This window comes from Meles meles, chromosome 21 (genome assembly GCF_922984935.1).
Source record: "Meles meles chromosome 21, mMelMel3.1 paternal haplotype, whole genome shotgun sequence".
NCBI lineage: Eukaryota > Metazoa > Chordata > Mammalia > Carnivora > Mustelidae > Meles > Meles meles.
In genome coordinates this window covers 15,508,009-15,525,500 of record NC_060086.1, presented here as the reverse complement: position 1 = coordinate 15,525,500, position 17,492 = coordinate 15,508,009, and the positions used below count along the sequence as shown (strand labels likewise).

General features: G+C 57.5%; 1 protein-coding gene across 2 annotated transcripts in view; it reads right to left on the bottom strand.

The window, feature by feature from the left end:
* The window catches only part of MAD1L1 (mitotic arrest deficient 1 like 1), a 309,358-nt gene that overhangs the window by 101,168 nt on the left and 190,698 nt on the right, over positions 1-17,492 (bottom strand). For both annotated transcript variants that reach the window (XM_045993575.1, XM_045993577.1), the window contains one exon: positions 7,621-7,709. In XM_045993575.1, coding sequence (XP_045849531.1) covers positions 7,621-7,709 — 89 coding nt within the window. The remainder of the gene's footprint in view (positions 1-7,620; positions 7,710-17,492) is intronic.

Sequence of the window (17,492 nt, the reverse complement as noted above, 5' to 3'; positions counted from 1 at the left end):
GGGGCTGGAGGCTGGAATACAAGTTTGGGAGCCTCCCCCTTTGAGCGCTATCCACCTCCTTGGGGCTGACGGAGCTGTGTCGTGGGGAAAGACTACTCAGTTGTGCTGACTTCTCCTTGGAGACTTCCTTTTTCACACACAGGCTATTTAGAGGTGTGCTGTCTAATGTGCAAGTAGGAAGAGATGGTCCCGCTGTTTTCCTGCTTCTTCTAGTGTGAGGTTGGTATGGTCAGAGAGCGTGCTCTCTAACTGATTCTTCCAAGTGTGTCTTCTGACCCCAGACACGGTCGGTCTTACAGAATGCCCGGGTGCCTGTGAAAGGGGGGTTCCACGGAGTGTACCATAAACGCCGGCCGGACCCTGTGGTTGGCGGTGATGCTGAGTTCCTCCGTGACTTCGTGCGGTCCCTTGCAGCGGTCCCGCCATCCGAGCTGAGCAGAGGCCTCGACCGCACATGGATCATCTGTTCCTGCCATTAGTCCTACTGCTTCTCACTTCATGTTCTAAAGTTCTGCTATTCGGCGGGAGCACACTTGGTATTGTCGTGCCTTCCTGCTACACCGGCCTTCGTGTGATGTCCCTTTGTATCCACAGCAACCTTCTTTGCTCTCAAGTACATTTTATCTGATATCAGTTAATGTGGCCATGTGAGCGATGCCCCATCTTCTGCCCTGCTGAGATGGCTGTGGCTGAAGGGAGCTTGGTCAACAGAATAGGAGCGGTCCTGTGTCTTCACCCACCCGCTAACCTCCATCTTTTAACTGGTGCGTCTAGATCATTTCCATTAAAAGTAATCACTGATTTGCTTGTGCTTAAATCTGCCATAGTGTTACCTGTTCTCTGACTATGCCTCTGTTTCTCGTTTTCTGCCCTCCTTGGATGCGTTCAGGGTTCCTCTGTATTTTTTTTTTTTAAGATTTTATTTATTTATTTGACAGAGAGAGATCACAAGTAGGCAGAGAGGCAAGCAGAGAGAGTGAGAGGGAAGCAGGCTCCCTGCCGAGCAGAGAGCCCGATGCGGGACTCGATCCCAGGACCCCGAGACCACGACCCGAGCCGAAGGCAGTGGCCCAAACCACCTCTGTATTTTACTGACAGCGTGAAGTACAGTGCATGGTACAGCTGTCTCCGAGGTTGCCTCAGGCCCTCAAATGTACACCTGTCGCTCAGCCGACGGCTTGACAGGACACCGCAGTCAGGAGGGGAAGCACCGCTGCCCCTGGGGACTGGCCCGCCATGTGCATGGAGCGCTACTGCCATGTGCTAGTCAGCGAGTCAGTGAACACAGGGGCAGCCCATGCCCCTGCCCTCTTCCCCTCCATTCACCTGTCCTCTTGTCCAGGATGCTCCCTTAGCCGCTGGGCATGGACGGGTCCCTTGCTCGCACTCTGGGGATGTCTGGCTTCTCTGCTGCCCCTTGAAGCACACTGTCCTCAGCTGACAGATGGTGTCCCTCAGAGCGTGAATGCCCCTGTGTGCTCCCTCAGCCTCCACAGCCCCCGAGGCCAGTGCCGCACGGCTCCAAGTAGCGTCCCTGCGTACTCCTAGGCTCCTAGGCTGCTTCTCTCAAGATTCTGTCTCTAACTTTCAGGCTAATTAGAATTCAGGCTAATTAGAATTTCCATGGTCGTACACGGTGTGCGGTTCGCCCAGCTTCTTAAATCCACACGTTTACGCCCTTCACCAAATTTGAGGCATTTTCAGGCATTGTTCAGATACTTTTCCAGCTCCGGTCTCTCTCTTGCTTCTTGGGCTCCAATTAATGCACGTTTATCTCCGGGGCCCCGATCCCAATGGCTCTGCTCCCGTCTGTCAGCCTGTTTCCTCTGTCTGTCTGATGCTGTCTGTCCGTCTGTCTCTGAGTTCCTGACTCTTGGCCCCAGCCCACTCTGAGTCTGCCCATGAACTCTGTATTTCTGCTTGCTGGATTTTCTAGGTCTACAGAAATTTCTGTTGGGCTCTTCTCCTTTTTTTAAAACTAATTTCTCCTTGGGGCGCCTAGGTGGCTCAGTCATTAAGTGTCTGCCTTCCGCTCAGGTCACGATCCCAGGATTCTGGGATTGGCCCCGTGTTGGGCTCCCTGCTCAGTGGGGAGCCTGCTTCTCCCTCTGCCTGCCACTCCCCCTGCTTGTGTTCCCGCTCTCACTGCCTCTCTGTCAAACAAACTAATTTCTCCTTCTTTGTTGAAGTTTACCATGTTTTCGTTTGTTTAAATAAGATTCCTGTTTGTTGGCGTGTTTTTATGACTGCTGCTCTATGATCCTTGTCAGATAACTCTAACACCCACGTCACTGCTCTGCTGCCCGCTGTCTTCTCTCTTTCACGTTACGATAGCCTGGGTACGATACGAGACTTTTTACCGCATCCTGCAACCGAGTTCCCTGCGTCTGGCAGGCAGCCCTGGGTAGATGCAGCACCTGGTCCAGGAGGTGGGTGCACGTCCCACTACCCATGGGCCATGTTCACGCGATGCTGGCAGAGGTGGACACTGCACACGGTGGGGTGTAAGCTGGGCTCCCCGGGGATGGGAAAGCAAGGGCCACCTTGCGGCTGCTACAGGGCAAAGCCCAGGCTTCCTGCTGGGCCTTCTGAGCCAGGGGTAGTGGGGAGGGGGGAGCAGGCCCCGCTGTCTTGCTCCAGCTCAGATGCAGGGAAATCCGGGTGGTGGGCTGCAGGCCAGCTCACCTCGTCCTGCTGACACACCCATCACTGCCCACTCTGGGGCCTGGATAAGAAGATGGGTCACCACTGGCCGGGCTGACATGGGCTGTGGGGACTGAGTGCCCCTGCTGGTTGTCATGGGCGGGTGTAATCAGAAAGTCTCTCCCTCCATCCCCGGGGGCAGGGTGTGTCTGTGGTTCCTCCAGGTCAGAGCCTCTGCAGCTCCCAGTCCAAGCACTCAGGCAGAAGCGCAGGGAGCTCACCACCACCCTGCTCAAGTCCCAGGGTCCCACGTGGGCCACGCTTCGCTCCCCTTCCGAGTCTTGCTGTGTGTCATGCTGGGTTTTGAGTCATAAGGTGAGGACGTGGGCAGGACAGGATGACTGACCAGAATGGGACTTGGAGATCTTCGGAAAAGCCAGCATCTCTGTTTCCCATCACCCTTTTCTCTCCCTGTCTTAGAAGAACACCAGAGGTTTATTTTCTTGAGAGCGAAAGCAGCAGGTCTCCGGGCCGAGGAATACCAGATAAAGTGCAAAGTCACTGTGGTGACCAGGGGACTGCGGGAAGGTTTCCATAGTGATGCTGAGCTTCCCCGTTGTCCTGTCCCCTCAGTTCCCAGGCGATGGCAGCACCTACGCCTCACAGACAGGATCTTCCCCAAAAACACGACCAGTCCCAAGGCCCCTCCGGGCCCTACTTGCCCCATGAGCAGATGGCTGGGCCCACTGCACTCTGGAGGTCGGGGTGAACCAGACTGAGAGAACAAGGTCCGGTTTACACCCACCACACTGACCTGAACACGGAAGCAGCCGAGAGAGAACAGGCCACCCAGAGAGCGGAGAGCTACACAGCGGACACAGTGTGCTCGGGAAACACAAGGCGTCTTATGTATAAAAAAATCCTCGGGCGCCTGGGTGGCTCAGTGGATTAAGCCGCTGCCTTCGGCTCAGGTCATGATCTCAGGGTCCTGGGATCGAGCCCCGCATCGGGCTCTCTGCTCCGCAGGGAGCCTGCTTCCTCCTCTCTCTCTGCCTGCCTCTCTGCCTACTTGTGATCTCTCTCTCTGTCCAATAAATAAATAAAATCTTAAAAAAATATAAATAAATAAATAAAAATAAAAGAATCCTCAAGGAACAACCCAACAACAAGAAATTTTAGGAAACATCACTGTAGAAATACAGTAAAAACAGGCTGATAAATCTCAGAGAATCTTACAGAAAGTAGAATAAAAAGATAGAAAATAAAACCAAACATCTTTTTAAAACACAGCACTAATTCAGGAAGTTCAACCCCCAGATGACTGTAGTCTCAGAAAGAACTAGAAAAACCGAAGAGAAAAAATAACGCAGAATAACCCACGAGAATCGGCAAGGACTGAGAGGGTAAGGCCACCAGAGGCCACTGAGTGCCCGCAGAGCACATGAGCACAGGCCCGAGCGGGTATCCACAGCAGGTGGAAACAGGCTCTAAGGAGAAGACTCGGGCCCAGAGAGACGGCCATAGGCACATGCCTCCCCCACTGCCAGCCGCACAGGTCAGCACAGGGAGGCCCCATCACTCTGCAGGTGGCACCGAGCCCTCAGGCAAGGCCACCGGCTCTAGTCTGCAGAGCCGTGGGCTGGCAGGGGGCCCGGGCCTGGTGGTCCAGCCACTGCTCACAGAGGTGCCTGCAGCCCAGGCGGTGGAGTCCTGCTGACCACAGGCTTCCCCTGTCCGCCCTCCCAACGAAGCAGCCAGTCAGCAGGGAGCGTGAGGCCACAGGGGCTCTAGGAGCTGGCCCTAGTCTCCCCGGCTGATCCTGAGAAACCTGGTGCTGGCCCAGAAGCTCATGGCCTGTGAGCACCAGGCCTGGAGGGCTGCCTCACCCTGGCAGCACCACTGTTCCACTGGGACCACTCACCGAGGCCCATGAGCCCAGGTCTGTAGGAGAAGGAGGCGGCAGCAGGTCTGAAACGCGGGGAGGCTGGCTGTGCCCTCAAGGCCTGGGCTGTCCAGCAGTGCCCTCGCCTCTGAGATCAACCAACCGTTCTGGGAGCTCAGGGGGCAGGGCCCATGTCCTCCGGATTGTAGAGTCGTGGGTGCACAGAAGACAGGGTGCTCGACAAGGACTTGTTCAATACAAGGTTTTTTTAAAAACAAAACAAGTAAGAGTCTACCACCTGGCCTTCTGGAAAGGGACTGGGTGGGACCATGGGGCACATCCCCTTAGCCCCCGAAACAGGGGTCCTAGGGTAGCGGAGAGGGCCTGGAGCTGGGCCAAGAGCAGTGGGAGGGGCCAGCAGGTGTGAGAGAGCTACGTGCGACCCTAGAGAGACTGAAGTCTACCTGGCCACTAAAGGCACAGGCCACACTCAGGACCGCCAGTGCTGCCCTGTGACAGCAGAGAGGGGAGCACCAGGATTTGTTCCTGGGAAAAGGCCCACGGGCTCCACCTGAATCTCTGCGCACATTCCCTAGTTTGCTGGTTCAAGAGCAACGTGGTGTGTGTGCACAACGTCATGTGTGAACCGCAGGGTGGATGGCGGGGAGAACCATGGGGTGAACGGAGGGGTGAATGGTGGAGTGAGTGACAGGGTGAGCGGTGGGGTGAACCGTGGAGTGAACTGTGGGGTGAACGGCAGGCTCCACCCACACCAGTGGAGGGGCTGGCAGAGCCTCACAGCCACTGGTCCCGGGAAAGGGATGGGGTCGGGGGCTCCCCCGGGCTGTGCTCAGTGGACCCCAGAGCCTGCCTGGCAGGTGCGCTCGCCACAGGGCTGAGGGGAGCGCACGATGTGCTGTCATGCATGGCCCCAGCCTTTCCTCAAGCGGCCAGAAACTTGGGAGCGCAATGAGCACGTGTCCCGGCAAGTGGTCCACACAATTGCCGACCCAATTCCGATTAATTAGCCACAAAGGCTCGTCTCCCATGGTTGCTTTCACCAAACGAGATGATGGAAACAGGCAGCTTTGATCTTGATGTACAAGATATCACTGATGAAGCCTTTTATTTAGATCTTAAAAATAAATATAAATGAATACGCAAAGCGTGCCCACCCATGCAAATGTTGAGTGCAGCTGGCCCTGGTCGGCCAACAGCTGACCAGGGCCTAGACAGCACCCCCACATTCCTGGGGAGGGCGTGGTGGGAGGCAGGACCACTGCACCTGGCGGCTCAGGTCCCAAGCACCTGCTGCGTGGCCGGGGGTGAGGGCGTTAAGGCAGAGTGGGGATACCGTGTCTCATCCACATTCCCACACTGCGGGGGGCTCCCAGGGCAGCCCTCAAGGCCCCTCAGGATCAGTACCAAGCACGCTGCCCTGGCCCACCTCCTTGTGGGGCTCCCGTGGGGAAGCCCATCCACATTCCAGAACGTGGCTGTGCCCCAGGCCTGCCTAGAGCCCCTCTCCCGCCCCTCCTCACCCACCTACTGTCAGGACCCCCACAAACCCTGCCCTCTGACTGCAACAACTGTGCTCATCTGTGGGCTGGGGCTTCTCTGGGAAGTCGGGTGTAGGCATCTCTGCACACTGATGTTCCCACAGCAAGTACTCAGTTGACGCTCAGCTGGGAGACAGCTGCCCCCTGGCCAAGCCCCTCTTCCAGGGCCCCATTCTAAGCAGCCAAGGGCGCTCTTACAGATGCGATGGCCCCTTGGTCCTTAAGGCTCTGTGGGCCCCACTGCTCCTGGGAATAAGGCCACAACTGCAGAGGGCCTCGCCTGGTCTGGCCCAGTCCCCAGCACCTTGCCCGTCCCTCTCCAGCACGGAGCCCTTCCTCCCATGCACATCCTCACACGCTGCCGCCTTCCCCACTAATCCGAGGTCCCCAGACCCACCCAGCCCACCCCCAGAGCCTCCCAAGGCCAACAGACTCCACGGACTCGGGTTCTCATGGCCCATCTGCCATGCCTCGGCGGCCCAATGCTGCTGACCTGATTTTCCGGGCATCCCCCCTCATCCCTCTTACACTGTAACATCCAGGAAGACAGACAAGAGGCACTCTTGCTCGCCTTGCCCCGTCCTCACGCTCAGCCCACAGGACGCCCACTGCACACACTCGCACCTGAATACGCCCGGGAAGAACAAACTGGTGAGTGCAGGACCGCGGGGTCCCCAGAGACGGCTATTTATGAGGCCAAGGTCCTGACACGAGAGCAGCTCTGGAACGGGAGAAACCTGGAACCTAGAAGGACACCATCACCGACACACACACTTTCCACGGAGACGTCCAGGGCCAGCACTCGGTCTTGCACCCGGTTCTCTCAATCTGCAAAGGAGGGCTGTCCGCCCAGCTCAGACCAGGCCATAGTCCCAGGGAGGGGCAAAGGGGCCAGCTCATGCCCTGACCCCAGCCATGTCCCCAGGCAGCAGGATCCTCATCCACTCTATCTCTCTGACCCAGAAGAAGCTCCCGAGGACAGGACGCCGGGCGCCCTGTGCTGGCCTGTGGCAGGCGCTCAGAGCACCCCAAGCCCAGGTGGCTTGGCCTGTACTTGCTTTGCACAAAGAGATTCTGGGGGAAGGCCGTCTACTTGCCCATTAGCCACTTTCCAGTGACAAAGTGAAACAGCAGGGCCAGCTTGGGGACCCAAGGGGAGCTGGGAGAAGCTCCTTCAGAGTGATGTCTCGGTCTCCCTGAAAGCCTCTTTCAGGACCTGCGACCACTCCCCCTTCCCAAGAAGTGGGCCGGGCACTCTGTGAGGATGGGGTCAGGAGGAACAAAGAAAGCCTCTGGGGGAGACAGCTGTGTCCTGAGCTGGCCGGACACACGGACAGAAGGTGGGCTGGCCGACACTCTTCTGAAGCAGGGCTGTTTGTGTCCGAACTTGGGCAACCCCCTGCTGCCCCCACAGACGGCAGGACCCTGGACGGCCCTCAGTGCCAGGGGTCAGAGCCAAGTCTCCGAGCGGAGGGCTCCGACTGCACGGAGTGTGATCCAGGAAGGCAGGCCCAGAGGCCATGGGTGCTGACGTACCGGAGTGAGCTGACCTCCTCCCTGGACAGCGGGAAGCTCTGCTCGGCAGCGCTGGACTGGGACTGCAGCATCTTCACCTCCATCTCCAGCTGCGAGAGAGCACAGGCAGGTCAGCAGGAGGGGCTGCTACGGCCCGCCCCACCCCCACGGGCCGCAAGAACCCGAGACCCCGCACCCGGCTTCCGGGAGAGGGGGTGACACCGGAGGCGGAGCCGCTGGGGCAGAGTTGCCGTCGCCTGGGCTCCCCTGTGTCCCAGGGACCCTGGGCGGCCGGATCTCACAGCCTGCAGCTCTCAGCACCCACCGCCGGGGCAGCAACAGACACACTCGTTCTGGGCCATGCGAATGGGAAACATCAGAACTGGGGTAAGGGGTCACAGCAGCTGGAAACAACACAGTCTGAGCTTACCAGTGCTTTGATCTGCTCTAATAGTCATGGTTTTTTATTTATTTGCTGCTTTGAATTCCCTTGCAGAATGACAGTGACGCACAGGTCACCTGGAAGGGAATGGGGATTTGAACTAGGAGTGCCGGGGGGGGGCTGGGACAGATGCAAAGAGGATGAAGAAGGAGCAAAGGGGGGTTCCTGCCTGGTGGCCCAGGTTCACAGACAGGGGCAGTGACGGGGGCCTTCACAGAAGCGAGCCTGCGAACTGCATACAGCCCCCAGAACTCCTGCTCCCCGAAAAGCACGCCTCCTTCCCCAACCCCACCTCCTTGCTAGAGACACTCGCGATGCCCAGGGCTATTCCTCAGGGCCCTGTCTGGCAGATGTGGCTCTGCATCCATTGATCTGGCCAGGGTCAGTCTGACTGACCGCTAGACATCCAGCTCTTAGACCAGGAGAGATCCTCGGTAACCGTCATGCAGCCAGAGAGGAAATCGCGCACCCAGGATGGTCTGCTCTGGCCCAGATGTGGGTTTCAAGGCTCCTCTGTGGGACTCTGAATGTCCTCGAGTTGACAGCAGAAGGCTGGGAGAGGTGCCTTTGTCTTTCACAGGGCTTTCCCAGAAACTGCAGCCCCATGGCTGGCAGGTACACCACCAAGAATACGGACCTGCCAGCCTTTGCCACTCTTCATCACACCAGACACAGTCAATGGGACAGACGTCCCCCAAGGGACTCTGACAAGCCAGTACTCATTAGAAATGACCTCCGTTGGCGCAAAAAGCAGCTCAGGGGCGAGCTGACAGGTGTCTCCTGGAGCTTGACAGGTGTCTCACCTCTCAAGCTCCGGGCCCCACAGAAGCCTGGACAACGACGCGACGACAGTCCGGTGAGCACTGATGTGGGCAACGGACAGGGTTGGGTCACAGGGCAGACACAAGACTTCCCACCTCACTGGGGGAGGCCTCCACACAGCTCCCAGGCAGCCTCTCCCTGCAGTGGCCTGTCCTGATGCCCCAAGGCTACTCGACCACTGCCCCCCCCCCCCCACTCTGCATGCCAAGGGACAGGTGACTTCAGGAAGAGACCTCCTGCCATGCCCACCCAAAGGTACAGGCTGGGAATGACGTGGCCAGTCCGGGTCTGTGGACCTGCCTCACTACCCTCTGGGCTGCATGACTGAAAACCCTGCCCTTTCCCCAGAGCGGCTGAAAGCTCCCCAGCCTGCACCAGCAAGTGGACAATGCCGCTGTCCTGAGCCGGGAACCAGCTCGGTCTGTGGGACAGGGTCCTTTCTGGATTGTTCCTGGAAAGGTCCTCCTGCAGCAGCTTATCGGGGAATTCCTAGGCCCAAGGCTTCCAGTCTGCATGAAGCCCTGTTACCAATCATCTAGGTCCCAAGTGGGACCACCACACACGCGGGTGACTGCAATCCTGCTGGTTGTGGAGACCAAGCATGAGCAGGAGTGGCCTCCACGAAGTCCCCAGAGGAAAGGAGACAGAATCCCCCCACACACCCACCAGCGCCTACTGGCTGAGGTCCCCCTGCACTGCCAGGCACGAAGAGACCACACCGTGGCCCCACAACGCGGAACAAGTCCTGCTCACCTTCCCAGAGAAGTGGTGCCAACTGTGCCCGGAGCCCCTCCTGCCCCCCCACCCCCATACACCTCCCTTCACTGGCCAGGCTCCTCACTCCTTTCTGATGCTGTCCAGACACTTATGCAGGGGATAGTGGCCCAGGACAACTCTCCCAGGTGGACAAGGAAGCAGCAGAGTGCAGCTGGGCTGGTCCGTCTCCATCTCTCGAGCAGAGAAGGCTGCACATCCCACAGCGGCAAGTGCCCACGTGGCAGACAGAGGTGGTCTCTCTGCAGGGATGTCCCGGTCCCAGCCCCAGTCCGCTGCCCCACCTTCCGTGCAGCCTCAGGACCCGAGGTCCAAAGGTGGGACACAATGGGCACACATCCCAGAGGCCTCTGCAAAGCTCTGTAGTCACCCCGGCGCTATCTGCAGCCCCCCAGAACTGTCTGGCCGTGCGGCTCCAGGAACAGCATGCACCCCTGCCAGCAAGCAGGACCCGGTTCTTCCCCTCATTTCTCTCTTTATTCACTGTTAGGAAAACACTAAGACAGCCTCACCTTGTCTTGTACTCTGGCTTTCTCATCTCATCTATTTGGGGGAGATTTCCAAACCAGTGTGGAGCACGCCTCCCAGTTCCTGTCTGTGGCCCCGCAGAACCCCGCCGTGCGGGCCTACAGTCTCTCGCTGACCCGTCTCCATGGACAGAGGTTTCAGCCACTTCCCACCCAACAGCCTGGAATCCATGCCGCGGCAGGTGGCTCTTGGATGCGCTGGTCTCCTCACAGGGTTCCTCCTGTGGCCGATCTACCGGCCCCGACGTCCCTGTACGAGGATCCTGAGGAGTGATGGCCACTCGCCGACGTCCGACTCCACACTGTCAGCGAGTTCTGCATCTGCCTCTGACGTCCTCTTCCTCTGCCCTTCTATCCACACCAATTCCAGGGTATTTTCTCTCTCCCGCCCCAGCCCTCCCCTCAGCCATCTCAACAAAACCAAAAACCAACCTTTGTAGGAAACACTGGGGTTGTGGTAAATGCACAGACCAGGAAGTCAGCGCATGAGGGGGCGCCGTCAGCCCCACGCACCGCACACCGGGAGCGGGCCTGGGGCTTGTGTGTGCCCTGCGGTGCTGCTGCTGTACGTGGTGCATTTTCTTACCTAGCTCATGTCTGGATGTGAGGGTCTGAGAAGCCCTGCACGGTAACCCTGTCCCCAGCCTCACGACCGTGGGCTGCTGCGGCCGTCCCACTGGGCAAGTCCAGCATACGGTCACACACTCTATCATGTCGAGAAATTATCCGTTATGTTTACACTTTAGTAAGACGAATGTTGGGCTTAAACTCCTTTATGGCAAATACGGAGCACTTGCTCTAAAAAAAAAGCTGGCAGCCCAGCGTGGGGATGAGGGGAATTGTGGGGCCCGCCCTGGGCCTGCTGGCTCCCTGCCTGACCCGTGGGCCCGGCGCTCAGGGAGGCGTCCGCAGCCTGGGCCCCCGCGGACATGACGGCCATGCAGCACAGCTGTCGCTCACCTCTCCAGAGCCTCCCTCGCCGTGCTTGGTGAGCACGCGTGCACATGGGGTCTGCGCTCTGTCAGCCCCACAGAATCCCCCCCAAACCGTCTCAACCCGAAGCGACTATTTTCTGTTACCTCTCTCTAGGGGAGGGCAGGAGCGGATTCAGTCTCCTTAACGTTTTGGTCGCGCCAGAGTCAGTACTGCCGTGGTACTTCTGCCTACTCCTTTTAGACTGACTTCCATGTTCTCTGCCACCCTCGAGGTGCAGCTCACACACGGTCCAGTGCAGGAGCCCTGGCCGGCTCTGTGGCCGCGCAGGCCCACACCTGCAGGGCACCCCCGAGCAGGACCATGGGGCCGGGCGCCAGGGGGACTCCCACGCGCCCTCCCTGCCAGAAATTGATTATCCTCGGCCCTCGTGTGTGTGGGGGGGATGCATCTGCTCATTTTTCACTGGGACTGTGAATGATTCATGCATTTAACTAACTTTATTTTGGGGCACAAGCACTTGGATTTATTATTTCCACTATTTTTCACTTTCTTATTAACTTTTGCTTTGATCTTCACGAATTCCTACTTTTCGCTTTACTAGGGCTTATTTTGTTTTCCTTCCCTGAGTTCTTGATCAGGGTCTTTAATCTATCTCTATTCACGCTTTCCTGCTCAATAACATAAATATTTAATCCGTGATTTTTCTTCTCAAGCCCGCTCTGCTTCCCACAGGCTCTGAAACGTGTTTTCTGGATTCTGTGCACTTCCGACCCAAGAAATGCTAAAGACTGAGGCTTGGGTTCTGTTTCATTTTTGTTTTGTTTTGTTCATAATCTCAAATTCATCATGTCGTGAGCAGGTGCGTGTCTGCATTAGTTCTGCCTGTTTGAGCTCAGGAAGGTTTTCCATATCGTCAATATACAGTAAATTCTGGCGAACGTTTCCCATGAGCGCTTTATAAACAGCGTTCTTTAGTTTTGAGGCTGAGGGCTTTATCTAAAACAGACTGTTCCTTCCATCACTATTCTTGGTCCATTTGAAATACCAGGTGTCACAAAGTCAAACTCTCCTGCTGATATCCTCGAGGACTCCCCCGAATCTCTCCCCATTTCTGCTCTTTCTGAACATCGATGATGTATCATGATCTTGTTTACTTTTTTGTGTGGAGTGAGTCTGTATCTCTCTGTTCTAGTGGTTGCTTTCGTAACTCTTCCTTTGACATAATACCTACACTCTTCTGCTTTTGACAGTCCCTGTTCGCCTCCTGCAACGGAAGTGTGACCCTTCTCACTGCTCACTTCCAACAGTTAAAAGTGCTCTCACTACACGACATTAACTTCAAATGCTTTAACCTCAGCTACCACGGCAGGAAGACTGCCACTACCATGCATGCTCCTGTCTGCTCCCTTCCAGAGAATTTCCATGAAACACATGAACTCGGCATTTATAGAACCCACAGCAACCGCCTGACCCTATTTCCTGACCCCCACACTGGTTTCAGTCTTCCAGGCCTGTGGGTTCAGCTGTGGCCGCCGCTCCTTGTAGACACACACCCCAGCCCTCAGGCCCACCAGCTCCAGCTAAGCCTCTGCTCCAGCCCCACGGACATTCCTGGATTCCTGTCAAAATGTTCAGTTTTTGCCTGCTGAAGGTCGGGTTGTTAATTTTTTCTGTGAAATTTTTTTTCTGTTATTGCTTTTCTACAAAACGTTTGGGTTTTACAAAACTGTGTGATATTGCCTTTATTACTCATTGGTGACGTGATTTTCATTCAATCCAGCTTTGTGCCAAAGGGCCACACTGCAGAAAGGACAGGGTGCCTTCTCTTCTTCCAAACCTGACCAGGTGGCTCTGAGTTCCATGCACCCTCCTGACTTCTCTCTGCAAGAGGGGAAGCCACAAGCTCTCATCTCCATCTCCGCCTGCGGCCGAGCCCCCAGCAACGGAGCTGGTCCACGGGGCAGCCCCTTCCAGCAGCATTCTCTCTGAGCAGCTTCACTGCAGGGCTCCGTCCCCCACGCCCTGCCACCGCCTCCACTGCGGGCCAGCTCCCTCCCGTTAGGGGCTTGGGTTTTAGCAAGAGTTCTGTTTGGCCCAAATTTAGGTTTGCCTTTTTTGGCTTTTATTCTTCTTGGTACTTTTGGACAATTTCCAGGAAAGGAGGAAGAACTGCTGACTTATGTCACAGTGTTCAAGGCCAAACAGGCCCTTTCAACTTGTAAGCTTGACTCCTAACTAATAGGCTTCCCACTTCACCCTCTTCCACCCTGCTAGGGCCTGACGCCCCAGGCCTCCAAGGGCTACAGGCCACATGTGCTGAGGCTCACGAGGAACTGCCTCGGCCCTGGGAGATCCTGCCCTGCCCCAGCTCCCCATCCTGGGACAGTGGCCGGCACACAAGACACAGGGTCAGGCCCCTGCCACCATCCACACCTACTTCAAAGGCTACCTTCCCCACCAGTTCTCCCGAGAGGGGAGTGCCGGTCCCCATGTGCTGCTGAGCCATTCACTTCCGGTGTGTGACTCTCCTTTCCCACCGGCCTGGGAACCCCTGAAGGTGGACACACTGCTGTCACCTCTTTACCCAATTCCCAGCTCAGCCGGGGTGCAGGAGGCGGGCCACGCCCATGGGCAGGAGCCCAGGGCAAGTGGCTGACCAGTATGTGCCCAGGCCTGGCACACCCCTTGCATGCGTGGTCCAGAGCAGTGCAGCCGTGGGAACGTGGACGGGCCAGGCCCCGCCAGGACGGCACAGGGCAGGGGGTGGATCCCAGGTAAAGACGCAAGGAAGCACGCCATCCACGAGGGAGAGAGACCTGGAACTTCTTTAGCCACCAGACACCCAATTTCAGAAACTACTTAAACACATCGGCATTTAAAAAGAAGGAAACCAGTCAGGTTTGAAAGGGGCTGTGGGAGGAGGGATGTGAGCAGTGCTACTGCAGGTGCCTGGGAACAGCCTCTCTCCCGGGTCCCTCTTCTGGTGGGTTCACGCTACACTGTGCAGAAGCCGCTGGGCTTGTTCACATACAGGCTGAACCTCAATGTTCTCATCTGTAAAGTGGGGACAGACACTCCTATTCCTAAGTCTGAGCAGGAAGCGAGAAGACCGAGAGGAAAGTGCCCATTCTAGGGCCCGGCACACGCCAGAGCCGGAGCCCCTTCGCCATGGTACCGCGCCCAGCGCCCGCCGGCAGCACCTCCCTCCTCCACCCTCAGGCCTGGCCCTGGCTGGCGCCGAGGCACAGGAGAAGCCATGTTGCTAGGAGTTGCCACTGGAAGAAGTGAAAATTGGAAATGCATTAATATTGCCGTCTGCAACTACCTATTTCATACTTGACTGAGAAAAATCTGTATTTGGAGTTGGTTTAGGAAAAAAAAGAACACAGGACTAATTGGATTGCATCTTCTGAGAGACTTGCTAAATGACAAAACCACAAAGCCGGCTCTGCGAGTCATTCCAGGACCACGGCCAGCTCCCAGGTCGTGCTGGGGAGGGAGGACCCTCAGAGGGGCTGTCTGTAGACGCAACACGTGGACGGAGGCAGCATGCGTGATAAGGCCCAGCTCAACAAGCCAGACACAGCCTGGATGAGGTCCTGGGCTCACAACGGCCCGCGGGAGCCCCTCCGCAAAGCTCCCCGCTTCATCTCCACATGTGTGTCCCAGAGAGACGCTGCTCTGCCTTTCCAACCTCTGAAGTTAATACGCAAATTTATATTCCTTTCTTGGGCTCACTCTCCAAATTAACAGGCATAATTACCAGCAGCGCCTGCTCCAAACGACTCTAACGCCCAGGGAACCCGGCTACTGGCAGACTGTGCTCACAAACGGGGGTGCCCCTGGGGAATTCAGATGTGCCAGCCCCGTCCACGGCCCCCTTGGAGGCTGCTGCTTCTCGCTGCCTAGCCAAGCATGCTGAGGCCAAGGAGGTCAACGTTCCTCCAAAGCCAAGGCGGGCTGACACCCCCTGCCACTTTTATGCCAAACCCGGAGCCGAACACGCATGGGGACCGGGGAGGCAGCCCTGCAGAGGGTCAGGCACCAGTCACCCTGGGCCTGGCCAAAGGACCCTCTACCCCCAGCCTCCCTGGCTCCGACGATGAGGGAAACAGAGCCTACCACTCACCCTGACTCCAAGGCCATGAACAGCCCAAGACTTGACGGCTCCACTCTGAGGCTGCCGGAGGAGGAAGTCAGGTGGCGCAGAACCTCCCAGCCTGCACACAAGACCCTGGGGACACCAGCAGCCTCCAGCACAACAGCCTACTGGGCGGGAAGACGGCTGAGCACTACATCTTGCCTTCTTTCCAGAACCTCACTTCACACCACGTGCACATGTCGCTAACTCAAACAGTACGGAAACACTAAAAATACCCATTTATTGGCTCAGAGCCCAGGCCAGCATCCACCAAAGGACAGGCCACCCAGTCGAACCTTTATTTTCAACGGCCAACCGCAGCCAGCAAGTTCACATGCAGCACGTGCCCCAACCACAGGTCCTTACTGTCCCTCTGGCTTTCTGCCACAGGAACGCTGAGTTCTGGAGAGGCTGCTCCCACCAGGTCCAGCACTGACCTCCAGGCCCTCACAGGGGCCAGGAGTACGAATCTGGTCCTCACCCTATTGCTGAATGAATTCGGGGTTGCCTGGAACTCTCAGCCCTGACCCCAGACCACAGGGAAGGCATTGGTTCAACAGGCCCCCAGGAAAGTCTCACACTTCTTAGGCAGACACGTGCAGACAGCAGAGAGCACTGGGAAATGCTGCTCTTGGGACTTCTGCCGGCCAACCCACAGCCAGGGTCTGGGGGTCTAGGCTCCCTGGACACCTCCCACCTGCCTCGTAGGGGGCTGTGCCTCCTCAGGGGGCCGGGTGCCCACACATCAGGGCATCTTCGCAAACACCGGCAGAGCTCGGGTTCTAGCACAGAGCCCTAGAAGCCAGGCCCCCACGCTGGCATGGATCAAGCCCACTCGCAGCATGAAGGCTGTGCTGCTGCCTCGCACACAGGCAGCCCCAGGCGACATGCACACAAACGTGCACAGTCACTTTGCTCTAAGTGCATTTACTTCAAGACAGCAGTGGGCTGGTCTGCTGCCCCATGCTGAACGCCCCTCTCCCTGCTGATAAGGAGACAAGTCAGCCAGGACAGAGGCCCAAGAGCTGACAGGCACACCATCTACGGGACGTCTGACCCAGTAGCCCCACGGCTGGCCCCGCCACTCTCCTGACCAGAGGTGGGGGTGGGCAGAGGTAAGCCCAGGTCCAGAAGCGGGGGGCTGCTTGGCAGCCCCTGGTAGTGACGGGGCCGCTGGTCCCCCACCGCTAACTCCCGGGACTGCAACCCCCAGGTGGTGGGGCCCAGCCCACCATGGCTAGAGGGTCTGCGGGGCTTCTGTGCCAGCTTCTCACTGGGGAGGTTGCCAGCCAGGCACAACAGCTGAGGGCGCCCCCCTGCCGCACGCAGGACACAAGGGAACCCCCGAGCACAGGACACACAGGAACCCTCAGGCACATGGCATTGATTTTAAGGGTGCTGCCCAAGCTTGTAGGGGCACTAGGTGGCGATTCTGACCCACATGCGGATCCCACACTTCGACAGAGCAGTGCACAGGCTCCCCTCGTGCTCTGGGCAACAATGGAGTCCGTGGGAAGCCGCCCACCGTGAGGGCGGGACGAGGACACTCCTGGTCACAACACAAAAACTGGCTGTCACATGAGAAACCTGCACTGCCATGGCAAGCTCACAGCGTTGGAGCACCGGCACAGTGTGCCACGTGGCCACGTCCCCAGTGGCTCCGGACACAAGCCCCACACTCACCAGATGGTCAATGTCCACGCGCGTACACGCTGACATGTAGGGGTACCGTTCTCATCGATTACTGTTCTTTTCCTTCCCCTTTGTCTGATATTGAGACTGCTACTGACTATGGGCATTTCCAAAGCGGCTGGGAAAGCAAGGGCCATAAGAGTCACCTGCTGTCAAGGGTGCCAGTGACAGACTGGTGATGTGCTCATGGCAGGGAGCAAAACTATGAAAGGCCCACAAACCAACCATGTGCCTGAATGTCCCATCCGCCCCATCTATTCCGTGCCCAGAGTGGGCAGCAGGGGCGGCACCTATGGAGTCCCGACCCGGCATCGAGGGGGACACCCTGAACCCGTGTCCACAGCAGCCCCCAGCAGCCTCCAAGCCCCACACGGCTACTGAGAACCAAAGGGTCCAAGAGAAGGCTCTTGTCGAAGGGGTGAGAGCCCTGGCTAGGCCCTAACCCTCCAACTCTGGCAGGAAGGTCGCAGTACGACACCTGATACTGAACATTAGCCAAGTCTTAGCAGGCTAATGCGTAGAAACGCAGTACGGCAGAAAGACGTGCCTGCAGAGAAAC